Source organism: Nomia melanderi, chromosome 8 (assembly GCF_051020985.1).
Source record: "Nomia melanderi isolate GNS246 chromosome 8, iyNomMela1, whole genome shotgun sequence".
NCBI lineage: Eukaryota > Metazoa > Arthropoda > Insecta > Hymenoptera > Halictidae > Nomia > Nomia melanderi.
In genome coordinates this window covers 17,217,826-17,237,306 of record NC_135006.1, presented here as the reverse complement: position 1 = coordinate 17,237,306, position 19,481 = coordinate 17,217,826, and the positions used below count along the sequence as shown (strand labels likewise).

At 43.3% G+C, this 19,481-nt stretch overlaps 4 protein-coding genes across 15 annotated transcripts in view; 2 read left to right on the top strand and 2 right to left on the bottom strand.

Moving 5' to 3' along the window:
• LOC116434345 (zinc finger and BTB domain-containing protein 6) overlaps positions 1-15,570 on the top strand; it is a 30,726-nt gene extending 15,156 nt beyond the window's left edge. For 4 of the 11 annotated variants that reach the window (XM_076370107.1, XM_076370106.1, XM_076370109.1 and 1 more), the window contains one exon: positions 10-8,949. In XM_076370107.1, the coding sequence (XP_076226222.1) occupies positions 10-521 (512 nt within the window). In that variant the 3' untranslated portion in view covers positions 522-8,949. The other 7 variants (XM_076370118.1, XM_076370116.1, XM_076370121.1 and 4 more) reach the window with 4 other exon arrangements.
• Nedd8 (Nedd8 ubiquitin like modifier) lies at positions 14,701-16,206 on the bottom strand. The gene is made up of 4 exons (XM_031990752.2): positions 16,075-16,206; positions 15,980-15,997; positions 15,554-15,666; positions 14,701-14,980 (listed from the first exon to the last, which is right to left on the bottom strand). Exons 1-4 carry the CDS (start codon positions 16,090-16,092, stop codon positions 14,896-14,898), a joined length of 234 nt encoding a protein of 77 aa, XP_031846612.1. The 5' UTR covers positions 16,093-16,206; the 3' UTR covers positions 14,701-14,895.
• On the bottom strand, positions 14,701-17,200 carry e(y)2 (enhancer of yellow 2). The gene is made up of 4 exons (XM_076370122.1): positions 17,051-17,200; positions 16,075-16,849; positions 15,980-15,997; positions 14,701-14,980 (listed from the first exon to the last, which is right to left on the bottom strand). The coding sequence occupies exons 1-2, from the start codon at positions 17,098-17,100 to the stop codon at positions 16,621-16,623; spliced, it is 279 nt and encodes a 92-aa protein (XP_076226237.1). The 5' UTR covers positions 17,101-17,200; the 3' UTR covers positions 14,701-14,980; positions 15,980-15,997; positions 16,075-16,620.
• On the top strand, positions 16,820-19,375 carry LOC116433057 (mitochondrial import inner membrane translocase subunit Tim21). Of its 2 annotated transcripts, XR_012999208.1 has the most exons (6): positions 16,820-16,952; positions 17,653-17,857; positions 17,933-18,167; positions 18,223-18,322; positions 18,391-18,956; positions 19,296-19,375. XR_012999208.1 is itself a non-coding variant. In XM_031990749.2 (5 exons), the coding sequence occupies exons 2-5, from the start codon at positions 17,656-17,658 to the stop codon at positions 18,523-18,525; spliced, it is 672 nt and encodes a 223-aa protein (XP_031846609.1). In that variant the 5' UTR covers positions 17,232-17,400; positions 17,653-17,655; the 3' UTR covers positions 18,526-18,851. The 2 variants fall into 2 exon arrangements, 1 of the variants encoding a protein (XP_031846609.1); XM_031990749.2 differs by lacking the exons at positions 16,820-16,952; positions 19,296-19,375 and adding an exon at positions 17,232-17,400 and having other exon boundaries at positions 18,391-18,851.
• The last annotated feature ends 106 nt before the right edge of the window (positions 19,376-19,481 follow it).

Sequence of the window (19,481 nt, the reverse complement as noted above, 5' to 3'; positions counted from 1 at the left end):
CTGATTTAGATTCACGTACGGTGGTCATCGAACAGCCGTCGCATTCGTGCAAACTCTGCGGTAAAACGTTTTGGAATCGGGACTCGATGTACAAACACATGAACATGCATAAAGGGACGACTCAGTGCCCGGTGTGTCATAAAGTGCTGAGCCGCACCACCCACATGAAGAGGCACCTAAGAAACCGGCACGGCTGGCTGGGCGTCGGGACGACGGCCGCCGCAGCCGCGGCCGCGGTGGCGAGCGCCGCGGCAGCAGCCGCCGCAGCAGCAACCACGAGCAACGCCACCGTCGTGCCCGGCGTGCCCGTCGTGACCAGCGTGACCGGCGGTGCCAGCGTACCCGCCGACGCGTCCGCCGGGACGCCCGCCCCGCCGACCCCGATTTCCGTCTCCTCCGCGGCGATCGCGAGGCAGAACGCCGGCAGCCCCACCGACGGCCTCGACTCGAACACCACCTACACCACCATACGGATCAGGGAGAGCAGCGTCGAACGGATCACCTCTAGTCCTATTCCTTAGTGCGAGTTTTCCCCGTAAGCCGGCGACGGACCACCAACGCAATCTCCAACGACTTTGACCACCAACACCGCCACCACCACCACCACCACCATTGCTACCACAGCTACGACCACGTAAACCCGTCGACGTGACAGAGAGGATTGCCCAGAGACTACCCTTACGGTCACCTTAAGGAGGCTAGCTTATGGTCTCCGTAGACTACCTACGGGTCCATCGCGCGCGCGCCCGTGCAGGGCGGCTCGTTTGATGTTGCTCTGGTACTGCTCGTCGACTCCCGTGTAACGAGTCACTTCGGCTGTTTCAGATGTCTTCGGATTTTCTGGCTAGGGTAGCTTTAGAGCTGCGATAGATGGACCGATGATAGCTGTGTCGAGAGGACTTTTTGTGCGAGAGGTGCATACGATTCTAGGCGGAATGCGCGCGAGCGTTTGCTCTTCGGGAACAGCGACACGAAGGTCTCTTCTTCTTGGGGATGAAGGAGCCGAGTGTTTCTGTTCTTGGAGTCGCAGATGTTCCGCTGCGAACCGCCGATCGCGTTTAGTGTTAGCGATTGTAGTAATAGTTGCGTCCACGGCGTTCTTGTTTTGGGGTACGTCAGTTTGGGGAGGATGATGGTCGTGTGCAGGTTTCAGGGTAGCTTTTAGGGGATCAGCTAGAAACACCAAAGATATTTTGTCGTGGTTCGAGTCTATCGCAGCTCTGGTACACCCTAATGATTCTTGTGCAACTTAGGTTTAGGCGTTTCAGTGTCTATTTTAATGGAACGTCGAGAACAAGCTTGATGTTCCCGAATGTTTGATTTATATTCGGTTGTACCAGGATCTTCGCGTGTCACGTGATTTCATGCAGCGTGTTACGTATCAACGGGTTACGTATTGACGCGTTATACGGGAGCTTATTGTACTAACGAACATCTACCTTGCGAGAGAAATGGGTGCAGTGCGAGTAGAAAGCTTGCGGATTCGCGGGACTCCGGCAACCTTACCCGAAATCCGAGTGTCCTCTATTATCTCTGACAACTGGAGTTCCGTTAATATTCCGTTTAGTCACTTTTCAGTTCGATGATCGCTCTCGAAGAGCTTCCTTAAGATACAACTCGAGAGCTACCACGTGAAAGCAGGATGCATCCAACTGAAAGCCAAGAAATTCAATATGAACCGAAAGTTCCAAAAGCTTCCCCCAACTACCAGACAAGTCGAAACATTTCCTTCTCTCGTAATCACTAAAAACTCGATCTAACAAGTTCCCAAACAAATGAATACGAAAATTCAGTGAATTTTGATAAACATACGTTCACAGTTCCTGCGAAACGATAGAGACCAACGACGTTCGAGAACGAACAGTTCAACCGAACCAACTGAAGTATACCGCGAACTTTGAGAACGTTTCGCGAAGATCCCCAAGCTTCTCTCGCACGTCGCATCGCACTCCGATATTCCTGGACTCGCCCTGCGCGTTTCCGGCGCGACCGTCGTCTCGTTTCCTCTGTCGTCCCGGGCAGAACGACTCTAGATTCTAGTATCACTCGTAGACCGAGCCGAGCCGAGGCGAATTCCTCGTCGCCTCGATAGTTGACCGGTCAGCGTGTCCCCGCGTAGAGCGAGCAGACCGCAGCGTAACGCAACGATCCGCGCCTCGGTCGATCCGAGGCGACCGGCCGCGAGAACGAGCTCTTCTACCCCGTGACCCGGGGGGGTCACCGTGCAAGCACCGCTTTTCCGCCGATCACCTTCCCAGCCGTTCCAATCGCGCGCAATCTATTCCACTCTAGTCGTCGACGGGACACCTATATAAAAGAAGCCTGTCTTACAATGTACGCCCTAGTCATTCGTGCATACGCGTGCGCGTGCGCGCGCGCTTTGCACCTACCGTTATGTATATGTGTATATGCATTATGTAAGAAAGAAAAGAGAAAGACGAAGAGGAGACGAAGAGAAAGTGAGGAAGACGATGAAGAAGAAGAAGAAGAAGAAAAAGGAGAAGAAGAAGAAGATTGAGGAGGAGGAAGACGATGTAGAAGACTCCTAAAACGATTTTGTAACCAAAGACGTGTACGGACGGGAAACAAAGAAACGGCAAATTATTTTATCTAGTCAAATGAGTTCGGTACTTAATAGTGTTAAGGAGGAATGTGCATCTTTCTTCGCGAGAACCGTCGCGAGCACCGCTGGATCAACGGGTGAGACTGAACAGAGTAGAACCGTTCGTTTTCCGGGGCTTCGAGATTCCTTTTGTCGATTCTCGGCCGATTCCACGCCGGACCCTTCGAGACGTCACGGTTTCTTGTTCCGGGTCCGACCGCGGCGACCTCGTTTGTCTTCGATTCGCCGATCTTCTCTGTTCTCTCCGGATGGAATCGCCGAGAATCGCGCGCCGTTCGTTCGCCGCAGCGTCGAGCTTAGTCTCTCCGGCCGTTCGGGAGAACCTCTCGCGACACGCCGGTGGAGTATTTTCCTTTTTATCGAACGTACACTCCAGTACCAAAGATCGTGCCATTTTCTAGAGTCGGTCGTTTTTTTTCTTGTTTTTAAGGGTGAGCGCGTGTGAATCTGCGCGCCGCGGATCCACGGCCGGACCGTTCCCTTCCGGCCAGCGATCGCCGAACGAGTCGCTCGTTCGATGATCGGCCATTCTACGCGCAGTCTTGATATTAAACATACTCATGTGTATTTTAATTTTAAGCTCGGTTAACCTCCGCGGAGTTTTCCGTATATTTCACCCTGATCTTGACCACCCTTTTTACGTATATATATATATATAAAAAATATATACATATACCCTTCTACAAACACACACATATATATATGTATATGTATATACATAGAATTTTATTTTTCGTTTATACGTTTATCGCGTCGTAGATGCGAATGTTAACGCCTTCGATTTATTATTTACCTTTATTTTACGTTATCTTGCCCTCGTTAATTTTTGTTGCTCTTCTCGTTTCCAAGACCCTGCCTCTTTTCGTTCTCCTTTTAGTTGGAATCTTCCTAGGATTCGCCCCTCGCGCCGTTAGAGTGTAATTTTAATACCCGAGCGACCTTTAACCTTGCCCCCGGCGAGCAGGGACGGTGACCTGATGTCCTGGTTCAAGTTCGTCGATTTAGTTCTCCTATTGTGCAATTACGAAGAGGCTATAGATGTGATCTCTTAATTCGAAGTTTTCGTTTCTCCCGAGGGAATCCCCGCGACACGCCAAAGCCACGGATGCCTGAGGACCGTGTCGAGCCTGAAATTTCGAAATTCTCGGAATTCGAATTCTTGCAAGCGTTCGAAACTCGGAACCCTCGAAACTCGACGCGCCGGTTTTGTTCGAGCGCAGAGGCGGTCGTCGCGTTGTCGCGATTGAAATCGATATTTTCGAGCGAATCTTTGTTGGCTACACTGGAATACGAAGAGAAATCTAGTAGTACATTAACAATTATATATATATATATATATATATATTTTTTTTTTCTTTTTTCGTTTAAGGGTAGTAATATTTATTCTGTGACTGATCTTTTATTCGTTGATTTTAGTCGTTCTTCCCGTGAATTTCGAGGGTTTCGAATGCCAAAGAAACCGCAGAGCTTCGGATTCTCGAAGCTGGAAGGGTTTTCGAGTGTCCGCGTGATTCCGTGGTGTCGATTGGCCCACCCCCGGTGTAGAATTATAACGCGAGACTCGATTGCGACGCGACCAAGTACAAATCGAAGCTAGTTTACGCGCGAAATGGGAACAACGCGACGAGAGGCGACCGTCGATCCGTTCGCGTCCGCGAACGGAGCAATCCGCGATTCGTACTACGTGTTTCGTGTTCGATTAACACTAGAACCACCGTGAATCACGAGTGACTTCTACATAGAATCTATTAGAAAACTTAACGGAGTACATTTCTTACGATTCGAAGCGTGTCTTATCGTTGCACCTGTACGAATACAAGAGTTTATTTCGAACGAACCTATTTAACGTATACTTAAGTCAAATATAAATATGTTACATTCGATTTCGTCGCAAAAATATCCTCGCGAGTTTGATAATCGGAAATTAAGAACCTTGAAACGGGCCATTTGAACTCGTCTGGTAATTCTAGTGTTAACGTGTACTTTGCGTTTCGAATTTCTATAACTAGATAGTAGCAAAGAGGCGTAATGAATATGTAGAGCAAACCCGGGTGAATCGGATCGTCTTCTGAAACATCACTAATAGCAAATCTACCGAGTAGGTCAACTGCCTTTTACTAATTTCTCTACGGAAACTCTAAAAGTGCATACATTCAGATTCCCATTAACTTATCATTCAATTTACATGTTATAAGAAGTAACTTCTATGATCATCAAGAATCATCTGTTGTCTTTTCAATAATTTTAAAAGAAGAAATCAGATCAGTCAGTTGCTGGGAACCTGGCACTCGTGACGTCATGGGGGCGGAGACAGTCGACGTGGGCGTGCCTCGAATCTGACCACTCGGAGAAAGTGCCAAGTTCCCTGCGACGTAGTTGCAACATTAAATTTTCCTTTCGCGAACAAGGAACGAGAAATGAGAAACACAATTCGCTATGCGACGAAAGTGGACTGAATTTTTATTCCGATTCGATTCACGAAAGAAATGAATAAAACGAAGTATCCAAGGGATCGCTTATGATCGATGATACGGGACAGATCGTGCAATTAGAGGCCGGATGCGAACGGGTCAGCCGCCGAGCGTCGTTGTTCTTCGATAATTGCCGCGTTAATTCGTAGGATTTCGAGGGAACGTAACGGCGCAGCAATCGCCGCGACCACCGACGGATTCGTTAAACGAATTTTGACGAAGCAGCAAAAGAAAACACCTTCCGAGCAAGGATCGATAGTTGCCTGCGTCCATAATTGCGATCGCATGCGATATGTTTTCGTGCTTGTCTCAAAATACTTTGCGTCGCACAATTTGCACGTGTATACATTTTATTATGTAATTTCGACGTGTTTCATTCGAAATTAGCAGACACTTCATTAGTAGCACGGATCAATGTTTAGCGCGATTATACATACATACATATATATATATATATATATATCTATATGTATATCTGTATATACATATATATAGATATACACGATACGTATTCCTTTGTATACGTTGGTTCTAACCGCTTCTCTTTTTTTTTCTGTTTCTCTTTTCATTTCCCTTCTTTATTTATGTCACCCTACGTTCTACGATATAAGCTGTGTTCTGTGAGGAACGAGAGAAATACCGTAGAGACAGACGCGTACACACGTTTCACTTCTACACGTGGTATGGTAGACGTATATAGAGTTTAATTTAATGGGAACGAATGTGCACATTCCTCAGAAGCCATAATACAAATAAGTACAAGATTGCCAATTATTACTTTAGACGAATTGATATTTCTTTCATTGATTATTTATAAAATTAAGAAACTTCTATATATATATGTATATATATATGAAAGTTTATAAATATATATATATATGAAAAATTACACACAGCAAATATATATATATATATATATATTATATATATTAGCATATATATTATATATATATACATATACATACATACACACAAATAAAAACTATAATATATCATTAACGTAATCCTATGTTTGGCTTATGCGAGTTAACGATGTAAGTGAAACAAAAAAAAAAAAATTTATGTGTGAATAAAGTTTAAACATGTGAATTGAACCGAGTCCATTTTTCTTGAATAAAGAGTCGACGGGGGTACGAAGTTCAGGTATCTTGTCAAAATTTTCTGACTGGTTACGCTGTGAGAGTCGTTGATAGCGCACACTATCAGAGCAAAATTGTCGGTGAAGTAAGTATGCGAGTCGACCGAGTTCTTGCGAGGTCAAAAAACGTCGAGACCGACAGCGAAATTGGCGGACTCGGTGAACCCGAGGACGCTTCTCGTGATCGATGTCTGCGAACTCCGCGCGATCCAACAACGCGAACAAGTGTCGGCCCCGTTGTTCACGCAAAACATTATCCCCGGATCGATTAACGGGCAGTAACATTTCTGTCGAGACACCGTGTAGAATCGGGTTTCCTGCCCGATACGATTCCCGTTGCGTCCGTGTTAACCGAATTACGCTTGAAAATCTTCACGCTTCTCACTGCCACGTCTCTCTGTTTTCTGTTCGATGTTGGCACACTACTGGCAATCGGGACGCCGCGCGATGGGATCGTTCGCTCGTTTCTGCGTTCACGTCGAAGCACCTTTGATAGGATTAAGATAGAGCGACGAATTTTTCTTTAAATCGAAGCTGAACGTTGTAGGATTATGGAAATGTACGCAGAAAGCGTGACGATTGAGTTTGATCCTTGGGAACATCGACTGAAGCTGATGTTTCTTGAAAAGAAATCGATGCCATTAGGGCTTCTTTAGGGTAAAAATTCTTTAGAATTCGTCTTAGGTTATTTTGTTTGATTATTATGAACTGTTCATTTGATTCACTGCGGTAGAGAATTGGTAAGTGAAGTTTTATAGATTTTGAAACGCTGCATTGAAATGTTATCGAAGGATTGTACTGGGAGGAGCGAAATTTCTTTAAGAAATATTGACTTTGATCGATCTGCTCGAGGTGGACAGTTATTTGTTATTCTTCTTGCGGATTTTTTCCTTGTTCTACAATGTTTCAGCTTTAATTTATAGGAAAATTCATTGCTCTATCTTAATTCTATCGAAAGTTCTTTGGGTTTGATGTATAAACGATGGGATGTTCCCACTGTGCGACGCGTCGCCTGAGCACTGGAAGTCTACGAGAACCCGAGAATATTCAGAAATTTCTTCGTGATTACGACGGGTTCTCGAATCTCGGGTTCCCTAGGATGTACTGTGTTCCCAAAAGTGTACGGGATTCCCGACAATATTCGATAATCCCGAAAATTCAGAGAACCCGTTTCGAAACTTGCTTCGTTCAGCCGTGGTTTCGAATTTCGATTTTTTCGCTCCCATGAACTGCATTGGTTTTATTATCGTAGTATTGTTATACTTCTTTAGTTGCCAATAATTAAGAAACTTACCAGTATTATTTCAGTTTGTTTCTCGTTATTTTAAAAAAATTGATTCATCGTGTACAGACAACGAAAGAGAATATATCTTGGAATAAAAGACGTTTCTTCAATCTCAATTTGTAAGAGTAACATTTATTTATGGGATGATCCAATTTATTTTCGAGAACGTCGAACATACCTGGGTTCTCGCACACCTCTGCTAAGCACGGTCGACGAGCGCGTCACGATACAACTAGAAATTCGGAGAACTTATCAACCCTTTACGAACGGATGTCTACATTTTCGCGAGATCGTATTTTCCTATTCGAAAATTCCGATACTTACGTTGAATACGAATAACTCAGTTACTCGAATAGCAAGAGATTAATCCATAATTTTCGTTTCTTCTGTTACTTACTCATTCGACGCATAATTTATCTTCATCGCCGAAGGTTTCGCGTACTAGAATCTTCGTGCGCAAAGGGTTGAAACGCTAACGCTGTTCCAGTGCGAATCGTCGGTCGATCGCGTCCAGCGTTCGCGAAACTTGGATCTGAATCGTCGGTCTGTTAACCAGCCACCTTTCGACCGAGATCGGTTGGGATCCGGATTCGCGAAAAGCTGGTCGCTGGTCGGCCGAGGATCGATGGCGGCGCGACAAGATGGCGGTAAGCCCTGATTCACTCTAACGGCCAACGGTACGGTAGAGTCAAGCCATAACCGGTCACGATCGTTGTCGTTGCAACAAAAAGGAATTCCGTGGAAGCATCCACAGTTGCTAAAATCGATTCGGATCTGATCTGATCGCCAACTGCGAACTAATTGTCAAAGATAACTGTAATAACGAGAGTGAACCGAGTTCAGAGGTTATGCTCCTTTCTCGAGCGACACACGAGATACGATCGTTTCTAACGCTAGCTTTACGAAGAAGACTTGATTGCCAATTTGACGTGCATTAGACAACTTTATTTCTACAACCCTAATATCCAGCATCTTAAACGAACATAAATTTTTCCAAGAACAGTACAGTAAACTCTACAATAATCAACCCTTGGCACTTCGAGTTCCATTTACACGTTCCTTCCAATAATTTCGTATCATCTTAAACGTCTCCTTTCGAAGTACCTTCCGAAAGCCAGTTAGCGGATAAGAGACACTGCAAACAATTCCCTCCAGTAATACCAAAACGTCTAACTACTCCAACGTAAACATCCATAACAGAGAAATGCCTCGACAGAGAAGCACGCGTTCGAGTAAACCCGACATCTGATCCGACGATCGTCCGTTCATCGATACCGTTGGCCGTTAGCGTGGACCGTTCGTTGCGAATGGAGCAACGGCGGTCCAGTCTGTGTTAAGTGTTACTGTCCACCCCAAATTGTCTGACTTGATTCACTGTAATTGATTAGAAATGAAGGAAAATGAGGAACCGGCGGGTGACGTGGCTGTTAATGTGTTGCAGGGGGGGTGGGACGCAATCGGAAGCATGTTGGCGATACAACTGGTCAAGTGGTGATGCAGGGTCCAGGGCGTTTTTCGTGCAGACTCTGCGGAAGCGTTTACAAGCACCTTGCTTCGCTGACCCAGCACCTCGAAGTGCATCGCAACCAGACAACCTGCATCCTATGTCACACCACTCTCAGTCGTAGAACCGACCTGCGGCGTCACATGCGTCTGAAACATAACATGCAATTGCAAAAAACGATCGAGAAGCAGCGCAGCTCGAAAAACGAATTGGACTCGTAGATTTTAATGTTGATGCGCCGAGGAACATTGCTTCTCGCCTCCGCCCTGGTTTTTTCTGTTACATTTTCATTTCGCCCCCACCACCCCCACCCCCATTTCCGCGCCGAGTCTCGTGGTACTCGCTCGTCGACACTCAGCGATTCCCCCTTCTGTCCTCGGTGTTTCTTTTTCCGTTTCTCGTCCCCGTTCGAGCGCGGGAGCGTCACCTGCGCCAGATCGTTTCGCGTTCGGCGAATCATCCCCTTTTCCCGCACCGTTACCGAGCACGTCGTCGGACGAGCCGCGAGCGTCACCGATGCAGCGGAGTGGTGGACACAGTATTAAACCATCCACGACATACGTTTTCGTTAGCCCTTTCTTCGAATTATGCGTCGTCGCTACGAAATTAGCTTTAGTTCGACGGGTGTCCTCGGTGTGTGTCTTCGAAGACACCGACACGAGACTTAATTTATTAGCGTTACGCTCCGCGACACGTTCCCCCCTTTTCCGGTTTACCGTTTTGCGAGAGGCGACGCCCGATTTTATTCTAATTCTGCGACTCTACCACGGTCACACGGGTAAATCGGCTTCGCGAGAACGTTCCAGCGGCCCCCGTTCGTCGCGGACGGAAGTCGGGAGTCTCGAACGAAGGAACGCGCGCTCGATCATCGCATCGGCGCGGCTTTTCGACTTTGTACGGATTCTAGTCATTACTGTACAGCGCTTTAGGTTGTCGTTGGAAAATCGTCTAATTGCTCTTGTCGTATCCGAACCCGCGCCGACGACAGTTTCAACCGATCGCGTTTGCGGGAACGATCGCGGCGGTTCGACGGAGCGCGATCGTTGCCAGCGACGCGAGACCGCCGAGTTATACCAAGCGCGCGCGAGCGATTCGCGGGGGAACGCGGTTGTTTCGGAGAAATGGAGATGCACGCGCCTCACTGTATTCGCGCGGAGTACCAGTTTCACGTGGATTCGTTTGATTAATTCAGAACGTTTGGAAGAAACGTTGGAAAGAAGCTGATCTAAGGTTCACAGATTCGTTTCGTGTAGCTTAACTGACCGCCACGAGAATTTCGAGCGTTTCGTATAACATTATTTATACTTTCGCGACGAAGGCAGGTGACGTTAGAATGAATTTCTAATAATTCGATATCGTGGCTCTTTGGTTACTCTTTAGTTATACATGTAACTAAATAATTTCACTGTGCCGAGCAATTTAGCTCCGGTGATCGACGCGTTAACTGGAAAGATAGTAACGTTTCAGAAAAGTAAAAAAGTAAACAATACCACGTGAACGATTCTAATTTTCCGCGTGAACGAAGCGACAGTTGTAATGTTCTCTGGTCCTTTCGAGAAACAGAAGAACTTCGTTTCTCCGTTATTCCGAAGCAGTCGCGAGACCGCGTCGCTGGCGCGCACGACAGCTCAGCCGACAAATAAAATAGCGTGTTAAAGACTCGCCAGTCGCGAGATCATCGTCCATATCAATAGAGAAAGTTTACAATGTTACAAGAATTCGAATGTTACACCGACTCTGTTTACACGTCCGTTGTTCGCATCCTCGACACTTTTCGTTTGCGATCGGGATGGATCTTAGCTGCTTCAAGGGAGCGCATAGACAGTGCCTTACACTTGACTAGTTTTACAGGTTTACGATATTAACTTTCCAGATGTTTACCACAGTTGAACGCGTATGAGAGACTATAATAGAACCGAGATTTTTCAATTCCTTTACCCCTTTCGCCGGTGGCTTCGTGTAAACATTGTCTCTGTGCACAGGATCGAACGTGAAAATGATACACACGCCTTTTGTTCACCGACAGATAATATATATATACATACATACATACATGCACACATACGACGAGAATACAATTTTTCGATCGACCGATCTCCGGTGGGAGCTTCGGGCCCGTTCGGCAGCCGTTCGTCGCTCTCCACCGGAAACGTATTTCCCCGAGGCCTTCCGATCGAGGCCGTTCCTTTCTCTCCGTTCGTATTGGACCGTTGTTTCGTTTCCCCCGATCAGCCGTTGTCATCGACGAGTGCCGTCATATCGAGAAAGACCAGCGAATCTTGCTACTTTGCGAATTCCACCAAGTGCTAGGAGACCACTTGATGGCTAGACTCAGGAATTCGGCTGATTGATGAGTTTCCATTCCGTCTCGCTCAATTTTCCATTGGTTCCGTTCCTTAACCTCTTGTATCTTCGATACCTAATTCACTACCATTCGACGACAACTATAAAACTGTGAACTAGAAGGACACCTTCCGCCCCCGTTCCGCTAGACATCAAGTCGTCTCCCAAACTGTACCGTCCGTTGCACGAGAGTTGCCGGTAATCTGAACTTGCGCGTCATTGGTTCGCTTTCATCTTCTCTCGTCTCATTTTCAATTACCAATTTACTATTCGTCGATACGATTACACATAAACGATCGGAACTATAAACAAAGCACGTAACGAGCGCGACCACTCTTGCCCCTATCTCGGCCCTACGCCAACTCTCGTGCAACGGACGGTTCGTACTTACTTACGTGAACCGGAAAGGACCGCGGATCGACGAGATTCGCCCTCGGGAGTTCACGAGCTCTCTTTCACGGTCGTTTGCGACGGCGATCCATCGAGAAAAATCGAACTTTCGCGTATCGGCCGGCCGTTTTGCGTACCCGCTTCGTAGCGATTCGTTACGATCGTTGATGATCAACGTTGCTCGCGAATACCTTGTATCTGTAAGTCCTATGTGTACGCTATTCTAATATTATACGCAATAAATAAGTGATGTTTGATTAACGTGTAATTGATGATCAACGAAGAACGGAAACGCGGACTTCTGCAGTGAGAAAGCTTCTGGAAAAGTTCGATTTTTTATTCTCCTCCCCTCCCCCTGATCAGCGCGACGTTCGCGGATCGGAGGGGGTTTGTTCGTTTCGGCCGACGCGATTCGTTGTGTGTATGTGTAACTCTTTTCGCCGATCTCGCTGGACGATTGTGCACACGATCCGTGGCACCTAGGCGCGCCGTTCGGACGAACGGACGGATCGTAATCGCGCGGAGATTCCCCTTTTCTCACCCCATTTTCTAACGAGACAATGCGTTTCCGTTAAATTAAAGGCACATAGTCGTAGCATTACGTAGGTTTAACGTGTAGCCGTTTCGCTGTTAAGAATCGCACGAAGCTTCGACGAGGAGAGAGAACAAGCTGAGAAAGCGGGTGAATGATCGAACAAGCGAACGTACGATTAAGAGAGAGCACGAGAACAAGAGAGAAAGAGAGGGGGGAAGCAAAGGGAGGTACGGTTCGTCGTTTTTCTCCGTACTGGCGACCACCAAGCTAAAAGTGCACAGGGGCGGGGAGAGTCAACCGTATGCTCCGCCTACCGATCCTTTCATCGAACGTAGTAGCCAAACCTCCATGTTCCCGAGATTCGATAAACATGAAAAGCCTCCGAAATAAAAATCCGACATCAATATCACGTCCCACTTCATCGCATTCCGTTACGCTTGCGTCCTTTGTTGCACGACTCGACCAATAACAAGGACGCGTTGGAATTGGGCGTTACCGTTGCCGTAGCTACCGGTCGGAGCCCCGCCAGTGGGCGTGTCTTCCCTTGTCCCTGTGCACTGTTACCTTGACGATCGGTGTCACGAAGAAAAAGGGGCGGACGTACTTTCCAAGCAATCACTCGGTCGGATTCATCGCGTTGAATCGAATGTCAAGCGGAACATGTACTTGATAGGTGCGAGACGTTTTTCTCTTAGCGGTTAAGACTTAGCTGATAAGGTATGTAGAACGACGGTGCGAGTTTGTATCATGTCCCGCGCGATAAAGGCAACGCGTCGTCGTACCAATCGAACCGACACTTCATCTATCGTGTCCAAGAGATTCAGTGCATTTACGAGAAACGATTAGTTTGCAACAAACAGATTGTCTCCGGCGAAGTTTCGCGGAAGAAGCACGACACGGGTAAATAATATATAATATATACATACATGATATTTTCATTTCACGAGCGCCAACGCGCGTATACGAGGAAAAAGAAACGCACCGCACGTCTAAACGAGCGCAAGATAACGTAAATCAACTGTAGATATTTATCAATCGTTGAACACGCTGTCGATAGTCGCAAACTTTTCGTTTCGTTCTCAGAAATCCTGTTTACGTGTACGTATATTTCATTGTGAGCTTGTAAGTGAATTAAAGAACAAAAAAAAAGAAAAAAGAAAATAAAACAAAAACAAACGGACAGCGGTATAAAACTATGCTTTGAAATGTTATTACAGCAATGTAAATAAATCGATTTACAATGGATGCTTCAGTCTTGATGTTTTTCACGGAAACGTAGAGGAATGAGAAACGGGTAAAGAAAAAAAACGAGAAAAAAAAGATTCTGTTCTGTATGCGTGTGTGCGGCGAACGGGTGCTTGAACGTGATTTTTGGTGGTGTCTAACGGGTGTTCCGCTTACGCGTCGCGTGAATGTGTCTTCAAGGAAATTAGTCTTTTATCGGAACCAGCGCTGAGATTCTTGGAAACTGTTCCGCAACGATTAAGGAACGATCGAAGGGGTCCTTGATCGATGCTAGGAAGCTGGATCGAAAGCGTCCAAGAATTCCAGCTCGTTAAAGTCCTCGTTACTTCGTACCGGCAATTAATCAATTCCATCCGACGAGCGTCGAAGTCGTGGCTCTCTCGTTGGTCGACCGACAGAAAGTGTATTGGCTCGTTTTTTCGTTCTGCGTTTAGAGGATTAGATACACTAACATCGTTTACTTTCAATACTTTAATGTTTTCCTTCCTCGTTCAAGTACAATCTTGCATTAATAGAAGATGAATGGTAGTTGACGCACTAATGGCTAATCGATCGTGAACGATCGTTAATGGGAACGATCATAGAATGATCACCGAAGAACGTGACAACGGTGTCCCGATTCGCGGCTATCTGTTTTTGATTTTTTTCCTTCGTTTTTTCCTCTTTTTTTGTTTCTCGTTCATTTAACGCGACAATGTGTTTGATCGTTATATAGTGTTAGTTATAAGAAGAAATAAAATTTGTAGAGTCGCACGCAAGGACGCCGGCATGGAGTTTGCATTCGCCAGGATCATTCTGCGATAAATGCGGTATTACGTTTACAACGCAGCACGCCCTTCTACGGCACATTACATCGAAACACGAGGAATCGCGAACTTCCACCGCGTACTGCAATGTCTGCCAGCGATTTTTCAAAACAAAGTGGAGCTTGGCCACTCATAACAGCAAATATCATAGGAACTGAGAATGATAACACCTGTATAATTACGTTAATGATCTTCCATTCGGTCGCGGCGAATTGTTTTCGATTCGGATCGGGTCTCGCTTCTGTACCAAAACGCTTCCAAGATTTGACACGGCGTCGATAGGAAACTGGTAGAGCGCGAACGATTCCGCCGATTTACCGTTTCATCGGAACTGAGACACTTAGGGGCTCTATGGATGAATTATTTTATTAAATATTTATTTCAATTCTAGATGTAACCGTTCGTCAATCACATTGAGAAACAAAGATGATCGTGAGTCCTTGCAAAGCACCAGGGTGCATGTAACGTTGGAAAATATCTGAATATTTTCGTGGCTGATCTTGTACATTTTTCTTAATGTTCACATCCACGTTTCAAACTGAGGAATGTCGTTTATTATAAGCCTCCCCTTAATGCGAGTACCAAATGCAATACCGATCCACCTTGAACTTTATAATCTTGCGCCGTTTTCTCATCGCTCCTAGAAAACAACAGAACATCCTGTTACTCACTTTATCCCTTCTGAAATGTTTTCTTAGATCTAAAGACACGTTTCAAATCAAAAGATTGCTCCCCCCCAAATGAAAAGAAAAAGAAAAAACAAAAACAAAAACAAAATATGAAAAACACAAGTATGTGGCACGATTAATGCAATTATAAGTTCGTTGTAATTATAAGATGCATTTGATTAAAATAAACTGGAATAAATAACGTTGAAACATCGTGATTGATGGAACAGGAACGAGGAGACCGAAACAACTATGCGAGTCAGATTCAGTAAGGACTACGGAAAGTCACTTTCCAGAGTACGTTCCATCGACTCCAAAGAAGATGAATGCTACGAGAAGATGTAAGGTTTGCGCGACTAAAGGACTGCGAAAGGAATCTCGATATTATTGCGCTTATTGTAATGTAGGACTATGTGTAACGCCTTGCTTTAAGGAATTTCATATTACTCAAGATTTCAAATAAAGCATTAAATACTAATTCTCTCTATAGAGAATAAATTCTCTTGTACAACTGTATAAATATTTCTACTTGCAAATATACCTACATTTGCTTTCCAGAGAATATTAATCGTTGCTGTTGCGGTGGTATACCTTCCTTCTCTTCCACCCTTTCCTTGATCCTTTCTACTTTATCTGTAGGTTCTATATCTATTTCAATCTATGAGAACAACATTCGTGATAACTATGAGACTTGTAGGTTTTTTTTTATCTTTTAATAAACTATTTATATAACATAATGATATAATAATACGTAATGTATGTAAGAAGATAACTGTAGCATAGTGAATGAACTCAAATATATAAGTTGTTAATAATATGTTGAGCACAAAGTCTTCGATGACAATGTAATCTCATTGGAGAGGAAGATTTTGTTACTAGTTTTTGTGGTATACATTGACAAAACATAATGACACACACATAATGGGTAATCAATGGAACGCTTATAATATCAACATTTTCCAATTACTTGCCTCTTTTCCTGTGAGAGTCTGAAACAAGGTTAGAATGTACATTCGAGTGTAACTATAACAGTCATAGCTCTAGTTTCGCCGGTAGATGCTCTTACCTTGACTTTAATCAACATTTTTTACAGATTACAAAGTAATAAGGTAATTCTTGTAAGATTACAAGTTAAATATTGATACAAAGTTTCACTATGCGGCTCTTCACACTTGGAGTAGAAAATGCTGTTATTGAACTATACTCGGTTGAAGTTGTGTCTCCATCTGACGGTAAATCACGAATCTAAAACTTAGATAACTTTTTAACGTTAATATTTTCGGTTTTAATATTAATAATTATTTTGTTCATTTTCAATTATCCTTCCCGTTCCATACAACTAAAAATATTAAATATCTCAAGGTCATTCATTCATCTATATTACATTTCAATAGAAAGTATATCCATGATTAATTAAATAACATTTCTGCGAATGTATATAGTACATATAATTTATTTATAATTTTACCATAGAATTATGAATTAACATTATATATAATATCACACATCATTGTACAATGTATATGGAAATGGTATACTGGATTCAAATACAATTGTCGGTCATAGATGTTTTTCTTCAAATGTAAAAACTTATAAATAACACCTCAGTTCATTACATTTTTAATTTTTCTTCTTGAGCAATAAGTTGATTTTTTATTTTCTGTAAAAGTTCCTTTTTTACAGAATCCGGAACAAGTGTTCTTGCTCTGGTAGTAACAACGGAAAGTAGCTTATCATAAGTAATATCATGACCGTGTTCTTTTATTAATTCCTTGCAAATTAATTTTACTTGATCTCTCCAGCCGCATTCAACCAGTCGGCGTCGTAATAATTCTTTCAGCCTAAAACAAATAATAATAATAATAATAATATAGGAAGTTACAATTTTTATGCAGCAGATTATTTTATTGTATGATTTTTAAAACTTAATGTAACGTTAAAAAGGTAATGTCCTAGAGATGCTAAGTTACAGTTTATCAAAGTAATATCTGAAAAATTAAAATCATAACGAAATACTGAAATTTACTAATTACTATGCTTACCCATCACGATCGCCTACCATTACCAATCTTTGATGTGGTGCAGTCTTCATTAGGAAGTTTAATTTTATTTACTTAATCTTTAATCAGAAAATTCAAGTTTCTCTTTGCGGATACGTTGGAAGCAATTGCTTCAGTTAAAATAACACTGTTTATAAATTTGATAGGTTATGTTGTGTTTTGTCTTATAGTATCATAACCTAATCTCAACGTGCATCATATGCAAATCATAAACTAACCAAACATGATCAAGGATTACAGTAACAACATTTTAATTAATCTTCTCTGAAACTTTATTACCACTTTTTACCTGTAAACACTATAACATTCTTCGAGCGAAGTAGTTCTCAATTGTAAGTTGATACCATTTGTATGAAAGTTAACGTTGGTGTACGATAAATTACATATAGGTTAGGATCTTATTAGTGTTATTCATAGTACGATGAACTTGATGACATTAAAAGTATGATTGTAACTACATTTTGGTGTGAAGTATAAATCAAAAATAGTTTTCAGAGTAATTAATAATATATTAGCTTGTTACTTTAAGTTTATCTTATAAAGAACATTGACAGAAGGTATGCAGAATTTTAACAACATTCTAGGAAATGGCTTCTATAAGAGTGATAAATTATATTTCATGTAGAAGATTAATACCTATTTCTGGTCTATCAAGAGTACGTATCTTTTCTCATTATGACCCAATATGCAATGTTCCACAAAGTGTATCATTTTGCACAAAAAAGGAATTAACAAAAGCTAATGTCACCGAACAAGAGAATAGAGTACAAGTTGGACTTGCGGAAGTAGGTAAATTTCATATGTTCATTCATTGTACGAATTATTAAAAAATTTGTATCTGTTTAAATGTTAATTCTTTTTCAGTTAAAGAGAACACAAAATCTTTTGCATATTTAACTGTAATACTTGGGGGTCTAGGAATTACAGGTGTAATGTTTTATGCAATATTTAGTGAACTATTTTCCAGTAAAAGTGCAAATAATGTTTATAGTAAAGCATTAGAAGATTGTAAAAAAAATAGTAAAGTGAGGGATGCTCTTGGAGAACCTATAAAAGCCTATGGTGAAGAGTCCCGACGTGGACGCCGTTCTCATTTGAGGTAAGATTTCCATGATATTCTAATTGCGCGTAGCTTAAATGGGTAACTTTTACAGTCATATAACCTTCACGAAAGATGGAGTGAAACACATGAGAATGCAATTCTATGTCCAAGGTATACGAAGACGCGGTACAGTGTCCTTAGAAGTGCAAGAAGTAAGTAACCATGAATATTACATGTATGTTGCTTATAAACTTGTCTTTTACATTGAAATTAATTGCAGAACGAATCTGGCTATTACGAGTACAGATACTTATACGTATTAATAGATGATATATTTCAAACTCTTATAAAAATAGAAGACAACAGGGACAAGTCTACGATTCCCACTACCAACACAGAGTTCGATACAATCTAAGGTCCTTAATTCACCGGTGTAGTATGTTTAATACATCGTGTACACGTATGATGCTAAGTAATCAGTTTGCATCATTTAATATCGATATTCTTTTATGAATAAAACTGTGATACTCATGGGTATAATACGTTGTGCTCATTCACGAACACGTGTCGGACATGCTTGTACCATAAGTTTGCCCGATACGTATTCACTTCCCGTGAAAGGCATGAGTAACACTTTTTCTCTTTAGAGCCAGCGGTCTTTAAATAGTTCTGATGTTTGACAAATTCACGGAACGGAAGGTTGACTTCATTTTAATAAAAGCATGTCTTTACTCCTCAGTCCCAAGTTCAAGTCGAATGCGTCAATTTTATTTAAACGCGACTGTCGTCCACTGCACACCGCATCCATACATTAATATATGTTACTCAAACCGATTGAATTCCAAGGTAAGGAAGCAACCTACGTAAAAAGGTACAAGGCACACCGTTATTGTTAGCGGTCGCCTAAAAGTTGACGGCAGGCCGCTGGGAGGTATCGCTCATCGTTGCCAGCTGATTCTCTGACAGTCGCTCATTTACTTGCGAACGTATCGACACGACTTGTCGTCCGTATCGCCACTCGGGTTTGAAATGTGTCGCAACGCCACCGATTAGTTCACTTTTCGACGCCAGTTATTTTCTCCTCGCGTAACAAGATAAATCGTTCTTTGAGCGCGATCGAAAGTTGCCGTTAACATCGACGATTAAGCAAATCTCCGGCGTCTGTTTGCTTTTTTTCCGGTGAAGCGACAGTCTGTACCAGGCGCCCTTGATCGGACAATTATTTCCGCGGGATTCAAGTATTCATCGACCGGATTGAACAGAAGCGCGCAAGGTTGAGAGTAACCACGCGATACCGAACCAGTCAACGCATCACTCGAACGCTCTGGTCTCCGAAAGACCGAACCCTGCCGCGGAGTGAGATGAGAGATC